The sequence below is a fragment of the Serinus canaria genome, chromosome 20 (genome assembly GCF_022539315.1).
Source record: "Serinus canaria isolate serCan28SL12 chromosome 20, serCan2020, whole genome shotgun sequence".
Taxonomy (NCBI): domain Eukaryota; kingdom Metazoa; phylum Chordata; class Aves; order Passeriformes; family Fringillidae; genus Serinus; species Serinus canaria.
The window spans coordinates 6,022,765-6,038,943 of NC_066333.1; the positions used below are offsets into that span (position 1 = coordinate 6,022,765).

General features: G+C 44.8%; 1 protein-coding gene across 1 annotated transcript in view; it reads left to right on the top strand.

The window, feature by feature from the left end:
• RIMS4 (regulating synaptic membrane exocytosis 4) overlaps positions 1-16,179 on the top strand; it is a 55,629-nt gene that overhangs the window by 22,057 nt on the left and 17,393 nt on the right. Inside the window, exon 2 of the mRNA XM_009092975.4 lies at positions 9,120-9,261. Within this exon, the coding sequence (XP_009091223.3) occupies positions 9,120-9,261 (142 nt within the window). The remainder of the gene's footprint in view (positions 1-9,119; positions 9,262-16,179) is intronic.

The window sequence follows — 16,179 nt, forward strand, 5'->3', positions numbered from 1 at the left end:
GTTATTAATAGTGTGAGATGGATGGCAGAATTAGGACATCAGGGTGCTCTGGTTCAACTCTCTTGTAATTAAGTAGAGAACCTCACCTGGCCTTCACAACTTATGTTGGTTAGCTGGAGGACTTCCAGCCACAGGGACATAAACTGGCTCAACCTCTAATTCTCCTTGTGAATTAACAAGAAGAAAGCCCTGGGATGGTACTGGCACACTAACCAGCCACTCATCTTTCTTCTTTGATGTTTTCTTGATACATCTTGATAGCTGGCAGAGTTCCAAGAGTTTGGAACTGAGAACATGGAGAGCACCACTGGTTGATGTTTGTATGTATGACACTTCCCTCAGCTTTCTAGGGAGTAAATATTACAGTGTAGTAGTTTAAATAAATCAGTTAAATTAATTGCCTGTGCCAAATGTACATGTTCTCTGAGCCCATCAGCTAAATTTTCCTTGACTTGGTACATACTTGGACTGCAGACCCACTGGGGTTCCCAGATGGGCTGATGTCAGAGGGGAGTTTAACTCTTAGTGAGGCTTAAAACCCAAAATGCAAGAAGTAGAAAGATTGAATCCCCCAGTTGCCATGCAGTGAGAGAGTGTTGTATGTGTGTATCTGTGATTTATTGGACTCTAAGTATCATAGTAAGATTACACTTTGAAGTCATCACCCCTTGCCCAAGCACAAAAGGAGCAGATGAAGAAGGGCCTGGGATGTGGGATGTCTCTCCCAGACGTGTCCCAGACAGCTGGTGCAGCATCAGCAGTTCTGTGCTTGTCTTTCCCTGGAGACCTGGGCTACAGACAGAGCAATGGTCAGGTTTCATTGCTGCAGAAATATTAGAGCAGTGAATTTTCTGGGTGGCTATGGACATTTCATTTAATCAGACTCTACTGCAAAGCCTGGCAGATTGGGGGAAGAGAAGGGGGCAGTGTGTTCCATTTTCTTATAAAAATAAAAATGCAAAAGCATCCATCAGATAAAGCTATTTGGATCCTGCTGCTGCAAACAAAATAGAGACATGGAAAGAATTCTGAAGAGCTGGGTCTAGCTGCAAAGTGGTTCCCATGAAATACTCTGAAAGAACCAAACATTTTTGTTAGTGTTATGGTACTGCAGCCTTTTTGTAGTGAAAAGCGAAACAATTTTTATGGTAGTCAAAAACTCCATTTGAAAGTCATTGACAGTGGAACATATGTGTTTACCTTTTTGGCTGTTGGCTTTCTCTCTTTTGACAGGGAAGGGAAAATTCTCCAAAGGATTTTCCTGGCTACGTGTTTGTTGCAGAACTTTTTCTTTAGACACTTTTAAATTAAAATTTTGGCTGTTAAATTTTTTATATAGATGAATTATCAAAAAGGTCACAATTAAAAATAGCATCATGGGAACTATTTGGTTTTAACCTCAAAAGGAGAAGAAATATGTTTAAAATAAGGAAATGGAGCTTTTGAGGAAAGAAGGAAAAATTGATACTCTACCCATGCCCCAGACAAGCTACAAGAGATGATAACATCTACTGAGGTGGAGACTTGCTTAGCTACAGGCCCAGTTGGATTTAAACCAAACTGCAAGTCAGACCAGCATGGAGGAAAAAATGCTGCTTTAAGTGTCTGAGGAGATGGGGTTTGGGCTGGGTTCTGGGGCAGCTAGGGAAGGCAGACTCTGGGGCTGGTCTTGAAAATAACCCTGTGAACGATTTTCGGTTGTCTTCTAATGGTGATTATGGTCTTTGATCATATTTACACTGGGTGTCAGCAAAGCAAGCCTTCCAATGCTGTGTGGAACACCTCTGGGAATGATTTTTGGTCATCTTTTAATGGTGAGGGGGAAGAACAGAAACCTCTGGGTTCGGGGGAGTTGGTTTGACACCCCCACATCTGGGTGTGGGTGAGGACAGGCCAGTCTGAGCTCTAGGATGAGAGAAAGCTTTTCTGTGCTGGAATACCCTTGTGGATCAGGAGCAGTGGGATCTGTTGGAACTGTGCTGCAGTGGGAATTTGGAGGTGTCTCATTGGCATCTCCAGAGGTTTCCCATGCAGGCAGGATGTCCTGGCCCTGCTCTGCATTCAGCTGGAGTCAGTAGCTGTAACAGCAATGCAAATAGTTGCTAATTTTACTGTTTTTCGGGCTCTCACAAGAAGAGTTGATTGAACTTTCCTAACCCTGTGAATGTACCTAACCTCCACAGATTAGAATTAACATGCTGGGGTTTTTTCCTATCCCACAAAGATTCTGTGCTTAATTTGGAAAGAAGGGGTGTGATTTTGTTGGTGTCTGAAACTAGGACAAGGGGAACGAAGCATACAGCCTGATTAGTGCCCCTGCTTATCCCCAGCCATTTTCTGTCATTCTGGTGGATTACTCAGGCTGTGATGATAGCCTGGCATGTTCTGGAGCACAGTACAAACTGCCTCTCTTTAGGTGCTCATAATTCACACTCCATTAGGATGTTGATGTAGGGAATGCTTGGCAGGATGTCAGGGCTTGCCAGGCATGATGAGATTGAGTTCATCTCGTTAAACTGCATTCTGAAGTGACAATCCAGTATTTTTTTTTTTTTTTCCCTCAGCAGAAGCAGCCCCTTAGGAGAGCATCAGGGCTTGCTCTGAACAGAGACAGCCCTGTAGAGGGGCCTGTGCTGCCCACCCTGGCAGCCAGCAGCTCAGTGTTTGCCAGGCTGTCACAGGTGTTGGGCATTCATGCAAGGCAGTGGGAAGGCTTCTCTTCTTCTCCTCTGAAGCTGAACAATGGAGTTTTTATTCATCTCAGAACTGATTCATGGCACACAAGTCTTAGTACGTGTCACAGGGAGTCAGCGTCTGACTAAACAGAAGAATTCTATTTTTTTTTAAACCCTTCAGGAGTAACAATACAGTGACAAAGTTTCAAGTGGAGAAGTTAATGTGCTGACTCTTTTCTCAGAGTAGCTGAAAACAGGTAGGAGGTGAAATGGTCAGTGCTTTAGCAGTCTGATGGGAAGCTGAGCTGAGACTCCCACTGCTGCATTTTGCCCACAGACATCCCAAAGACCAGTTGTTGGACTTGGGAACCTCCCTCACCTCAGCAGGTGATATTGTCCCGATGGGTGCTTGATGTTTTCCCTTCGTTTTCAGCCCCAAAACTGCTTCAGCTTTTCTCAGGGGCAGATCTTTGTGGGGAAGAAAGCTAGGGAAAAACTCCTAGGGTCAAAACCAAAGAGTGAAGTTAGTGACTGCATAAAATGAAAGGGCTTGTGAGCCTGTGTTTGGGCCAAGGGTAGAGCAGATTCAGCATGAACTGAAAGAAGATAGCTCCTGGCAAATCTCCTCTGCAGGCAGTTGGGTCATGTCCTGGCTCTGCTTTCTACCTGATCTACAGCATGCTCTGAAGGCTTCCTGGACTCTGCCAGATGGGTTTTTCTGTGGTCCCTTGCTGGAGCTGTCAGTTCTGCATGCTTCATAAGCTCAGGTTTGTATTTTGGAGCAAAGCAGGCGATTCATGTGCTGAGGAACCCAGGTGTGAATCCAGGGAGCAGAGTCTGCCCAGGCTGATGCCCTGCGGCATGTTTGGATGGGAATTGTTCCACACTGCTACACTTGGATAAGAAAAGCAGTGGGGATGCAGTCTCTTTGCTCAAGCTTGGACTGACTTTCTTGGAAAATACAAAATGTTATATTTTCCAGAGCTTTGCAATAGGAACAAATGAAAGTAAGCATCCAAGTGATTTCCCTTCCTGATTTTCCCCCTGGCACCTCAAGCTGAAGTTTAGGAAAGGATAACAGCTACTTGGTGTCTTGGGTGGCCCGTGTTGGTGCTGTGTGTCCATGTGCTTTGGGTGCCACTGTGCTCTGTGCTTGGAAGTGGTTGGGTAATTTAGGAGCCAGGCTGATTGAGTTGAAAGTCAGTCAATGCCTAATCTCAGGGCTAAATCAATACCAATTAATTCTAAAGTACAGGAGGGTCTGTAGCACATGGCATCATGCTGTGTTCATTTTGTGATGGTAGCAAGCCACGATGGAGGAGAAAATTGAAAACAAAGTGGAAAACAGAAAGATTGTAACAAGTACCTGGGTGGAGGAAAAAGGAAGTGGCAAGAGATCAGACAGTGTAGGGATAACAGTGAGAGACAGTTCTGTCTCTTAGAAGTGCCATCAATAAACATCTATCGTACAGTAATTCTGTGTAGGAGTAATAATTATATAATCACGACCTTGTGAGGAGTTATTGCAGGACTCACATAGATTTTTCAGGACTTACTGGCCTCTGAGCATGGAGAGCCCTGTCAGCAGCAGAGAGGAAGAGTTTCAAGGAGTTGTGTGTGGGAGTGATGTAGAAGAGGACATGAGGAGTGGTTACTCTTTCCTTGGGGGAGAGAAGGGAGCAGCACCGCTCTTATTTTTCCCACCCCATAATTTCAGGCAAATCCAGTTCTTGGTGGCAGCTCCTCCACAGGATAGGCTCCATCCTTGAGAAGAGCTGCCTCTGGGTTGGCAGCTGAAAGTTGAGTTAAGAGAGCTCTCCAGAAGGTGCTTTCCTCTGCACAGGGCACCTGCACGGTCACCTTGCTCCTCTTCATTTGTTACTGGGCTGCCTGGAAGGAATTTCTGGTTGGTTGGTCTGACATCGCTCAAAGATGAGGGGAAACATGATAATGAGATCTAATTAATAATGAATAAAATGATGGAATATAATTAATATCAATCAAGAAAAATGTAGGGAAAATGGGTCTTGTGAGAATTTTTTTTTTCACCAAGTTTTAGAAGACACAGTCACTGGGTGAGTGTGGTAAGTATGTTAGGGTTTTGTCCTAGAACAACATGGCCCTAAGAATGTGATTGTGATAAGTGGATAAAAACCTTGCTTCACATATCAAAAAGCGGTTTTCAAGGAAAAGCCTCAAAGGCAGGAGGGCTCTCTTGAAGGCCTGGTGATGCTCCGTGTTTTCATATGATTTGGAGCAAGCATGAGTTTAAACCTCACTTAATTCACTGGTGATGTGGACATTAGAGAGTAAATAGTATTGAGTATTGTAGAGCTCTATAAAACTGTCTGGAGTTTTGCTTGCTTTCTCTTCAAATAGCATTTGTTTTGTTACATATTTTTTTATTATAATGTTCTGCAAGGTTGTGCCAGCAGGACAGGCAAGGGACTGCACAGCCTCCAGGTGAGGTGTGATGTGACCAGGAGCTTGCTGTGGTCTTGGGAGATGCCAGCAGAAGCAGTGAAGATGAGAGTACAAGCTGATTTTTACTTCTGTATGCATTTCTGCACTAAAATGGAGACTTCAGTTCAGTTCTCAAAAGGGAGTTTAAAACCTGGGGAGATTGTTAGAAAGATTCAAGGCTGGGAGAAAAAAAAAAAGCCAGAGCATGAGAGACATAGAGTTCTCAGTCTGTTTAACTTGTCAAAATAAGATTGAGAGATAACTCATCTGCACTGCAGAAAAGTCTGTATAGTGAGAACACAAAGCAGCTCTTGGGGTGGAGAAGGGCACTAAAAAAACCTGATGTGTGAAAGCTGAAACCAGGCAAACTTAAGCCACATCTCTAAATGTCAGGTAGTAAAATAAACTGCAGACAAATGGCAGATTCTTCATTTCTTGATATTCTTCACACCCAGAGTGGATAGTGCTTTAGAAGATATTCTTTAGCCAAACATAAATTGTTTGGCTGAGCAGAGCAAAATCAAAGCACCTGTCAACACTGAGAGCTTGGCAGTGACTCCTGGGCCCTTCTGGTTGTTGGCATCAGCGAGGTGCTGTGTATCTTCATCCTGGATATTTGACCAAAAAATTTCTTCTTCCCAAGGTCATCCCAAACTAAAATCCTCTCTTAGTGAGGTGTTGCACTGCAGGCTTGACTGACTGCTTAACCTCTGTTGTTTGTGCTTAATTGGAAGAGGTGCAGGGAATGAATCTGGTGACGCTGCAGAAAATGTCGATACTGCTCTTACTTGTTTCAGATACCACTGACAAATTAAGACAAATGATTTTGCCAGGCAACACCCTCATAGATGCATATCATTTACCTTCTGATTGGCAAAGGTGTCAAGGCACAAAGATTTCAGGAAGGGGGGGAGGCACAGCCCCTGTGCTGTGCTCCACACTGACCAGAGAAGGTTGATGGTAGGTAACTGTTGGTTGTGAAACATTTCTGGTTCCCAGATGAGAAATGCAGTGTCATCCATCTTTATTTCCTTTCCAGGTGTGCTATCCCTGATCTGTCCTCCTCTCCCAGCTGATGGGGATGGATGGTTTAGGAGCCTGTACCTCCTTCCTGATGGCATCTCTGGTGCATATGGTGATCTCTTACCCTGTTTCAGTCATGCCTCTGGCTGCTGTGGTTTGGAGCTTGCCTTTTTGACAAAACAAACGATTCCCCTTCTGTTCCAAGGAAACTTTCAGCAAAAAGAGACTGTAGGGGGAGAAAGGTTTCTCCAACTTTTTTCCAGAAAAATGAGGGATCATTTGTAAGATGCAGGAGTTGCTGTGCATCTCTGACTAGATGAAGAGGGAGGAGCAAAGGATTTTTGTCCTTTGTTCCTGTTGTCTTGTTATAGAGATTCTCAATTATACTTTTGCCATTTTTCCTTTCCTTTTTTTTTCCTTTGTAATTTTTTCCTTTTCTTTATACGAATCTGCAAAAGCAATCAGGTCTACTAGAAAATGATCCACCCAGCAGTGGAAAGCTGTGCATGTGGTGCTCTACAGCTGAACTTGCCCCATGCCAGCTAAATCTCTGGTACAGTGCCCTGGTGCTCTCACAGTGCTGCCTTTGGGCCCTTCTGCTTTATTTCCCTGGCTTTCAAGCAGGAGATAGTTGATAGAGCACCTTGTATTGCTCCAAACCCTTGCTCTGTCCCAAGCCTCTCATGTGTTTCCAGCTGTGGATGAATAGTCTTTTAATATTGAGTGTCCCCAGGCACATCTCAGTAGATTGGGGAAAGAAGAGATTTTTTTAAAGCAGATGTTGCATGGCTGGGCAATGAGGCTTTTTTAATTTGTTTCCTACATTTATGTCATTTGATGCTTTGACTCTGGCTGCCAGCAGAGCTCTTGTGAGGAGTAACCTCAAAGGGCAGGAGGATGAGTGCTCTGAGTGCACAGGTGGAGGAAGGATGGGCACTGGTGCATGTGGATGGCTCAGAGATTGTTTGTGGAGGTGGATGTGAGAAATGAAATGGACAATCAAGCCTGCCCACATGGCTGTGGGATGTGCCCTCAGAGGAACCTACAGACCCCATCAGAGGCTCCAGTGAGCTGCACAAAGCTAAGGAGGGTGCATCACAGAGAGCTGCTCTGCACTGGTTGGGAGAATAAGCATGGCCATTTCACAAAGCTTCGCTTTTGTTGATGCCCATATTGATATTCTTGCCTGAAGGTTTGGGTTTTGAAAGCACATGACAAATATGTTTTACATTTGTGTGACTTCCTGATTTATACAATGTGCTTCATGCATTGCTCTAGGCACACAAACAGTACAAACTGTAGTTAATGTTAACCCAGAATGTGCAAATTCGATCCCCTTAGCTCACAGGGACATGTGTACACAGGCTGCACCATATGTGGGGACAGCAGCTGGTACAGAGCCCTGGGGCCAGCACATTTACCCAGTTGGAAGCCTCATGATAGTAGAGGAAAAGGTACTTTACAGCTGTATTGATAGGAGAATTTTTGTGTTTGCATTTCCATGTAGATATAATTGGAGAAGTGAGATAGGAAGCATTTCTGGTATCTTACAGAATTTTTTTTCCAAAGTTCCTCTTCCCACCAAGATCTAAAGAAAAGTATTTTAGGTCAAGCAGCCTGCTACAAATAACAGTGTATTTTAGGCAGGTTATTACAGATACCCTCATATTTCCAAAGTAGTTCAGAAAGTGATTCACCAGAAGTGCCACCTGAATATGAGGAAGAACTTCACTGTGTGGGTGCACTGGAACAGGTTGCCCAGAAAGTTGTGGAGTCTCCCTCACTGGAGATATTCAAGAACTGTCTTGACGCAATCCTGTGCAGTGTGCTCTAGTATGACCCTGTTCCAGCAGGGAGGATGCATCAGATGACCCACTGTGGTCCCTTCCAACCTTACCCATCCTGTGATTCTTTGAAAGATTTGCTTTCTTTAATATTTGGCGATCCTGAGTTCTCCAGACTCAGTAGCTGGGTCATTTCTCTTCTGGAGGTGCTACTCAAAAAAGCTGGAAGGTATCTGAGAGCACTGTGGGTCAGAGGTTTGTTGCCTGAGTCAAGGGTAATGACTGAGCATCTTTAGAGGATTAGGTAATTTTGCTTTGTTCAGAAAACTTGTAGCAGATGTGTTTCAGGATGAGTGCTCTATGTGGGATGAAATCTGGAGCTTCCTAACACCAGCTACAGCAATTAATAGTAATGGTATTCATTACATATTCATTGCATAACATGGTTTGTTCTGAGAAACAGACTGCTTGAGATGGAGGATGAAAATAGCAGCTGTTAATTTCAGAGGGTTGAGCCTCTGAAGACTGCACCCAGGAGGAACCAAAACCTACTTAATTCCCTCTATGCTGTGGCTGAGGGCGTCTATCAAGGGGAATAGTCCTCTCCAGGGTTTTCTACTGCTGGTGCCACCAGGGAACATTTTGGCTGTGCCAAATGAATCCCCTGTGGCTGGTCTGGGAGGGCTCCTGCTTTGACAGCACCTCTGGTGCTGCCTGGCCTTTTCCTCCCCTCTGCTCACTCAATGCCCACCAGGACCTGCCACTCTTTGTGCTGTTCCACACAACCTGAGGCAGCAACATGGGATTTGGGAAAGGCTTGGAGGCATCAGCTGTGCCCGTGGTTGCTGCTGCTGTGTTCCCTGACTGGGTAGCTCTGGGTGCAGCCAGCTGGTGTGGCTGCCTTCTCAATGGATAATTAATTGGTACAAATGGTTGGAGCAGGCAGGGAGGGTGTGCATGCTCTGAGTATCTGCTGGGCCTGGCATGGTGGAGCAGTGAGTGTGTTCCAGAGGTGACTCGGGAGCTGCTGATGAAGCAGGGCTGGGTAGGGGAAATGTTGTGTGACAGATGCCAGGCTGGTCTTCCAAAAGACCTCCTCTGCTTCTCCTTGGCTCTGTCATGCAGAAGGCTCTGGGAATAGAGGCTGACTGCATTTTCTCCCTTGTGTTCCTAGATGGTGATGGTCGGAGGCTGAAGGGAGCCATCCAGAGGAGCACAGAGACGGGCCTGGCTGTGGAGATGCCCAGCAGGACCATCCGCCAAGCCAGCCACGAGTCCATCGAGGACAGCATGAACAGCTATGGATCAGAGGGGAAGTAAGTCATCAGAAGGGAGCTGGGTAATCACTCGTGGGATGCACTGTCCCTGAACCTATTAATTTTCCTCCAGCATGATGGACGATGTGTTTTTCTGACTCGCCTGTGCTGCAGGTGTACTGCCCATGCAATTAGAGCAGATCTCTCTGCATAGCTGGCACATACTTGACTGTTTATATACTTTTTTTAGTGTCCTCATTACTCTGAGCTGAAGCAGATACCCATTACTTTTAACCACTTTGCCTTTGGATGAGTAATTCAGGGTCAATAGCAGAGGCTCATTACTGCTCATAAATTATAAGCCAGTATTTTTTAATGTTGCACAATAGTTGTCCATTCCCCCTGTTTCAAAGTAGCCCTTTGGTTTGGGGCAGAAGGAAGGTGCTGAAAAGGGTGAAAGTAATAAAATACATGATAACATAGCAAAATTCTGCTATCAAAAGATATATTTTGGAGCCTGTGTGTACTTCGGTAAAAAACTTTGTTTTATCTGAGTTACAGTGTCCTAAAAAATGTGTTTCAGAAAAGATTTTTGATTCCAAGAGAAGTTCCAGCACGCTTGCATTCAGACTTTATACCAGAGTGCAAAGCAGGGGATATTTAGGCCAGAACTTTGGGACCTGACTTGTCTCCAGTTCTGGTTTTTGTATTTCCATTACTTGAAGCCATATATGGAAATTTAATTATTTTACTAAGATGACTGTTCATGGGAATCTTTGGAAGCAAAAAACCCACAGTGTTTAAAGAAGAAGGCAGTACATACCATCTGATTTTGTGCTTTCTAGGTGTGTGGCCAAAATGTTTCTATACCTGAAAGGTGTCCTGTTCAAGCCAAGGACTACACTTGGCATCCCTCTGTATGCTCTCGAGTCCTGTGTGGTATTCCAAGTACACTGTACAGCTAAAATGCTGAGATAGTCCTCTCAATTAATGTGATTCTGGTGTTAAATAAGTAACAGGCTGTAAATTAAGAGAGACTTTCTTTAGCTTTAGAAGTAGGCTAATCCTGGAAAGGCATCATAGATCTGTGCTGAAGGTTCAAAATAGTAATGAGGCACAGACTGCGATAGCAATCTTGTCACTCCAAAGCTGTGATGTACCTTATCTCTTCTGTGAGCTGCTGTCTCCAGGGAAATTTTCCTGCTACACAGCACAGTCCTGTGGCTTGGAGTTCTGCCTCCGCTACTAGATGCAGAGGATTAGTGATTAAGTTCATTCCCTGGGCAATGAGGAGTAAGAATCTGCTTTCATGCAGGGCAAAATTCTTTCTTTTTTGTATTTACATAGCTTATCCTCCTGGGAAGGGGTGTAGTTCCCTGAATGGTCTGTGTCCTCTCACTGCTTCCATCAGCTGCTTCGTTGGGCTTTCTTGGAGAGGGGAGTATTTCTGCCAACAAAATACTGCACCCCTACAAGTGCTGTCTCACCCTGAAGGCAGGTGACAGGAATGTAGCTACCAGCTGGACAGAAAAAGGAAAAGCTTGTCTTGCAAAGCAATTGTCTTTATTAGAACAAGCCTGAGGTTTGGTATTCCAGCCTTGAACCCTGCCAGATCATCCTTGCCAGTGCCTCAGCCCGGGATGGGGTGGTCTCTTCTCTGAAAAGTGTGATTAAGTGGTTCCTGGATGCTTTGTTCCTGGGTGGGGTAATTAATCTCTTCTGAGAACCTGGTGGGAATTGCAGCTATCTGTCTGAGCCACAAGTGATAAGCAAACAGGGCTGAGAGTACAAAGAGCTAAGAGGGCTCAATTCTCTTGAAACATGGTGGGAGGGTAGTTTCTCTGCTTTCTTTTCCTGCAGCAAAGAATGGAATTGTTTGGGGAATAGCTTTGAGGAACAGAAATGTGTTCTCCTAAATCAGATTTCTCTTGACCTCTCTCGTTTGCGGTAGCTGTCTTTCCAGGGAGGCAGAATGAAGATTCATACGTCTCTGTTAGCTATTGCAAGTTGATTTTCTCTCTAATAAAAGCTGGGTTTGTGACTGGTGCAGATAAATTCTCCCAGGTCAGAGAGTTTTCAGCAGTGACTGTCAACCCCCTGGTTTTCAACAAGGCAATGCTGTTCTAGCTCATTCCACCCATGCATCCCTTTGGTGTGTCCACACCTGGAAAAGGATGGATTCACAACCTCTCAATTTCCATGTGTTCTTATAATCCTTATCAGTTTAAGGACTGACAGGACAACTTCCAAAGGTGGAGTGCTGAAGTGATCAAAGATTTGGTGAAACTTTACTGCAGCAAGTCTAAATACCAGCCCTCAGCCATACAAACTGCTTTTTAGAAAGTGTTGCTTGCTGTCTGCTTCTTCATGTTTGTTGCAGGGAGCTGGTGGCAGCTGCCACAGCTGCTCTGTGCTAGTGCAAGGTATCCCAGTTAAAGAATATTCTGAAGTCCATGGTTTTGAGCATTGCTGCTTTCATGCGAACACCAGAGTGCATAAAATCCAGATTTTCTTTCCATGGAGGGGCTTATTATGTAGGAGTATACCTCTGAGGTATGCTAGGCCTTCTTTTGAATACTCCCTTTTCCTGAAGATGCAGCATACTGGAGACTGCCTGGGCTCAGTGATGCATCTCCTGGAATTAGAGCTTATATAGCATGCCAGGAAATGCTGACACTGTCAACACACTGCTTCATGTAAACTTTTGCCAGACAAGAAGTCCTCCAACCTTCTTATCCAGATTTTCTATTGCACAGTGGTTGTGCACTAGTATAGGAAATTAATAAAATAAAACTCAATGTGAGGCTTTGTGGAAGGAGAAGTAGATATTTACCTTGAACAAAGCTGTTTTCAGCCATTCCCATGTCCAGGTTTCCCTCATGCTCTCACCACCCCATGTGGGCACCAAGCCTCATGAATCCAGGTGCTGGAGCCAGGCTGGGTTGTGTGCTGCAGGGAGGACATGGAACACCATCTGTCAAGCCCTTGCTGTGTCTGCTGAGTTGTTCTTCACAACAGGCTGGTTCTCAGACTGTGTTTTTCTTACACTTTCTAGGACTTACCTGCTATTTAGGAGTGGTCTTTCACCTCAGGGTCTTGCTCTTTTTCATCTCTGTAGATCTCAAGCAGCACTGCCACCTTTTTGTTCCCTTTTTTGGGGGGATCTTTATGGCCACAGTCTGCCCTCAAACAGGCTATGGAAGTGATGTGCTCTCTAACCTTGTTGTCTGTTCTTCCCCTGTCACTGGAGAACAGATCTGCTGCAGCCAGGTTGGTTGTGCTTTCACACACACAGATGTTTCCATTCATAATTCATCTGGAACAATCTTAGCACTGGTTACAAATCCTACAGCAGTGAATATTTTCTTCTATGTCTATTCTTAAAGATTCACTTGAGAAAACAGTTGCCCACTGTAGTAAGTGCCTGTGGGGTAGTCTCAGGACACCAGGATTGCTGCAAGGATACAATTCCCAATATAGGAATAACTCACAAACAGCCCTGTGAGATTCAGCAGAATCTCAGCTCCATCCTGGCTCTTGCACCATCTAAATCTTGTTTTGGCTGGGTTTTGCTGCAGCTGCACGAGACCATGTACAGCATTCAAAAAGCAGTAGATTCTGGACTTGCATGTAACTTGTTCCTGCCAAACACTTTTCTTCCTGAAAATGGACCAGAAAGATAAAAATGGACCTGGAACAAAAGCCTGCTAGCTGCCATAGTGCCTAGTGAGTGGTACTCATAGGGTTTTTGTTCTTGCTGGCTACTGCTGAGATGATTAAGTTCTGGAGAGATCAGGTGATTTTTACCTTAGAAAAGCACAGGAGGTGGTGACTAACAAAGACTTGGTGGATTGTTCTCCTGTTATCTGAGGTGAGTGTGCAGGTCCAGTGAGGAAGCATCTTGTTGTTTGCCATCTCATCTCTCTTCTCCTTGGTGAGGGCAGTGCTGCCTGAGCTCTGCCCTGCAGTGCCCTAGGCAGGAGCAGGACACAGCCTGGCACAAGTGCCACCAGCACGGGCATCTCACATCTCTTGACTTTCTTCTGCCTCTGGTACCCGCTCTCCCCCTGGGCTGGTATGAGCCAACACTGGGGCTTAGGCTGCCCTTCTCTGCTTCACTGTGGAACAATAATTAACAGGAAGCAGGAGAAAACACTGGCCTGGGTTGTGACCACATGAACATTCTCTTCCCTTCACCAGAAATTATCCATAAACATTCAAGAATGACCAGAAGACTTGATTCCTGAATGCCCCGTTCAGGAGATTCACATTGCAGCTATTCCCTGAATGCTTCTTGTTTGATTTCCAAAGCCAGGAGATTTCTATTTTATAACAGATTATCTTCAGGTCTCTTTGAATCCGAGTCCTTTAAAAAAATGTAATGAAACATGTTAATATCAGTTCAGGCTGTAAGAAATCTGTGTCTTTTGAGATGGAAACCAGGAAAGGCATGGAGATTATTTCTGTAATATATCAAGAAATTCCTTAGCCTGTTCAGCAGCAGCACATCCTTTTGTGCAGGCAAAGCTTGACCAGCACAGCTTGGAAAGGATGTGACCTTGAGAGCTGTAGTTACAGCAGGAAATACAGTGAATCCCACCTTCAGCAACCTCTTGGGAGCAGACAGAATTGCTCACTGAAGACAGGTAGCTATCTTTTATTCAGTACATCTGAGATGACTAGTGATTGCTAAAAATGGAGCTAGCCTGGCAAGGTGGGGAAGGGAGTGGGGGAGGTCTTTGTACAGAATTCAGTGCATAGTTTTTATAGCACTGTTTCAGTGGCAGAATTCATAGAGCAAGAGCAGAAGGAGAGAGTTACGCGAGCGGAGTACAATGTGTTACAGCACAGAAGACAGCACGTCACAGTGCTAAAAATGTGGAGAAACTGGAGTGGCCCAGAGAGAAACAGAGCTTGTTGAGAGGCAGAGATCTTGCCTGGCACAGGAGAGGTGTGCAGTTGGTGGGGTTAGGGTGAGTTTGGGTCCTGCAGGGATAGATTCTCATGGAAAATCTTCCCAGCCAAGGTGAAGACTCCTGCAGAGTTCACATTGACTTTGGCAGGTTAAGGAAGGGGCTGTGTGCCCAGTCCCTGGACAGTGTAGCTGGATGCCTATTGCTGCTGCACACCATAAATATTTGAGTGATGGAGTAATGGGCATTGGCAAGTTCTGCCTTCCTCCTTAGCTGATAGATTCTGCTTGGCTCCTGCCTGGGAGATGCGATTTAAAAGACGTTAACATGCAATATGGATGAGTGTGATTGTTACACAGAACATTACTGCTCCCTGAAATTGGAGTTCTGATGGGGTTTTTTTAATGCTCAAATAAAATAACTGTCAAATATGTTATCAGTCTCAGAGGAGACTTCCCTCTCCCCATTTCTTCTGGCTGAAGGAATCTGTTGCTGTCCCTGTTTTTTAAAGATAGAGCTGGAGAATTTAGCTCCATATTAGATGTAGATGTGTGGTGTATCTGTTAGTTCAGCTGTGCAAGTCAAACCACTGAGATGCATGGCTGTGTTTAGGCAATTTGCTTATTAAATGCAATTTTGTGCAATGAGAGAATAAAAAAAGGAGGCTTTTTTATTTACAAGAACAGAACAATAATTTCTGAACCCTGGGCCCACACACATCCCATGCACATACCAGACACAGTGGAGCAGCTCTTTAAGAATGTATCACCTCTGGAGACTTGAGATGATGGCAGATAGGTGTTTGTGTGGCTAGTGAAAACGAATCCATGAAAAGAACAAGACAAAATGTTATTTTCTAGACATAGCTGTTGTCAGGGTGTGCCAGGGGGTGGCTGTGTTGAAGCTGTCTGGCCTCACCACCTCGCTGAACCCACAGCAGTGGAGTTCCGTGGGAGTCAAGGTGTGCAACTTGGGAAACAGAGAGACAGGAATGGGAATTTGGTCCAAGGCAGAGGACACAAAATTCTCTTCTCCTGAGAGAGCTCCTGGAAAAAAGGGTGTTACCCCCAGCCTGTGAAGGGAGATGAATGCTTTACTCTGTATTTCTTCTGCACAGGCACAGCAGCAAGTGTGGCCATTACATGTTAGTACAATCAAGACCAGTCCCAAAGTCTTGAAAGACTTATAAAAAAGTATGATATCAAGAGGAAAAGAAAGGAATGTGTGGTCTGTTTTTCAAACTGATCATTCACAAAGGACGTTCAGGACTGATGTGTAAACAGGAAAAACTGGAAAAATATTTGGGAGGAAAAAGGAAATTAATGCACAGGAATAAATTCTATGGGAAGGATTTAAGAACAAGTTAGAAAAGCAGCTATCCTAGATGGTGTAAAGAAGGCTGCTCCAGTCTTGGGTGTGACTGGCTGACCTGTGGAGATGCATTCTGACCATATTTCCTGTGAGTATTACAAGATTTTGACCAGCTGATTCTGCAAACGCTCTCAACAGCATAATGGGATACCTGGCAAACAGAGTCCCAGGAGCAATTTAAAAATAGATTTAGAAAAGAGGTCGGACAAACTCTGCACGGACAGGAAGAGAAATTAATGATACATTTTCCCTAAATGTTTCTGCCTCTGCACACTCTGCATGCTAATCTGTAGCCACCAGCAGGCAGGAGTGGGGAAGGGACTGAGCAGAGCCACATATGCTGTGTGAGAGGGATCAGCACAGCTGCTCTGCATTTTCTTCATAGCATTTTGCATTGAAATCAGTGTTGTCCATCTAGGCATTCAAATCCTGATCAGTTTACAAGCAAACTCTGAAAAGCTGGTTCTCCATCCAGTCATTTAGAAGGAGCAGCTGCTGTGCCATGAAGGGAGCGACTGCATGATTTGCCCACAGAGGGGAAGGACCTGGTCTTTGCAAGGGGTAGGTCAGGAAATGCTGCTACCCTGAAAGAGCAGAGAAGCAAGCAGCTGGCAAGGAGCCTTTAAGCCACTCTTAAATTACTCTACAGAGGAAGATTTCATACAGCCTGACCTACAGCATGCAGCACAAGAAC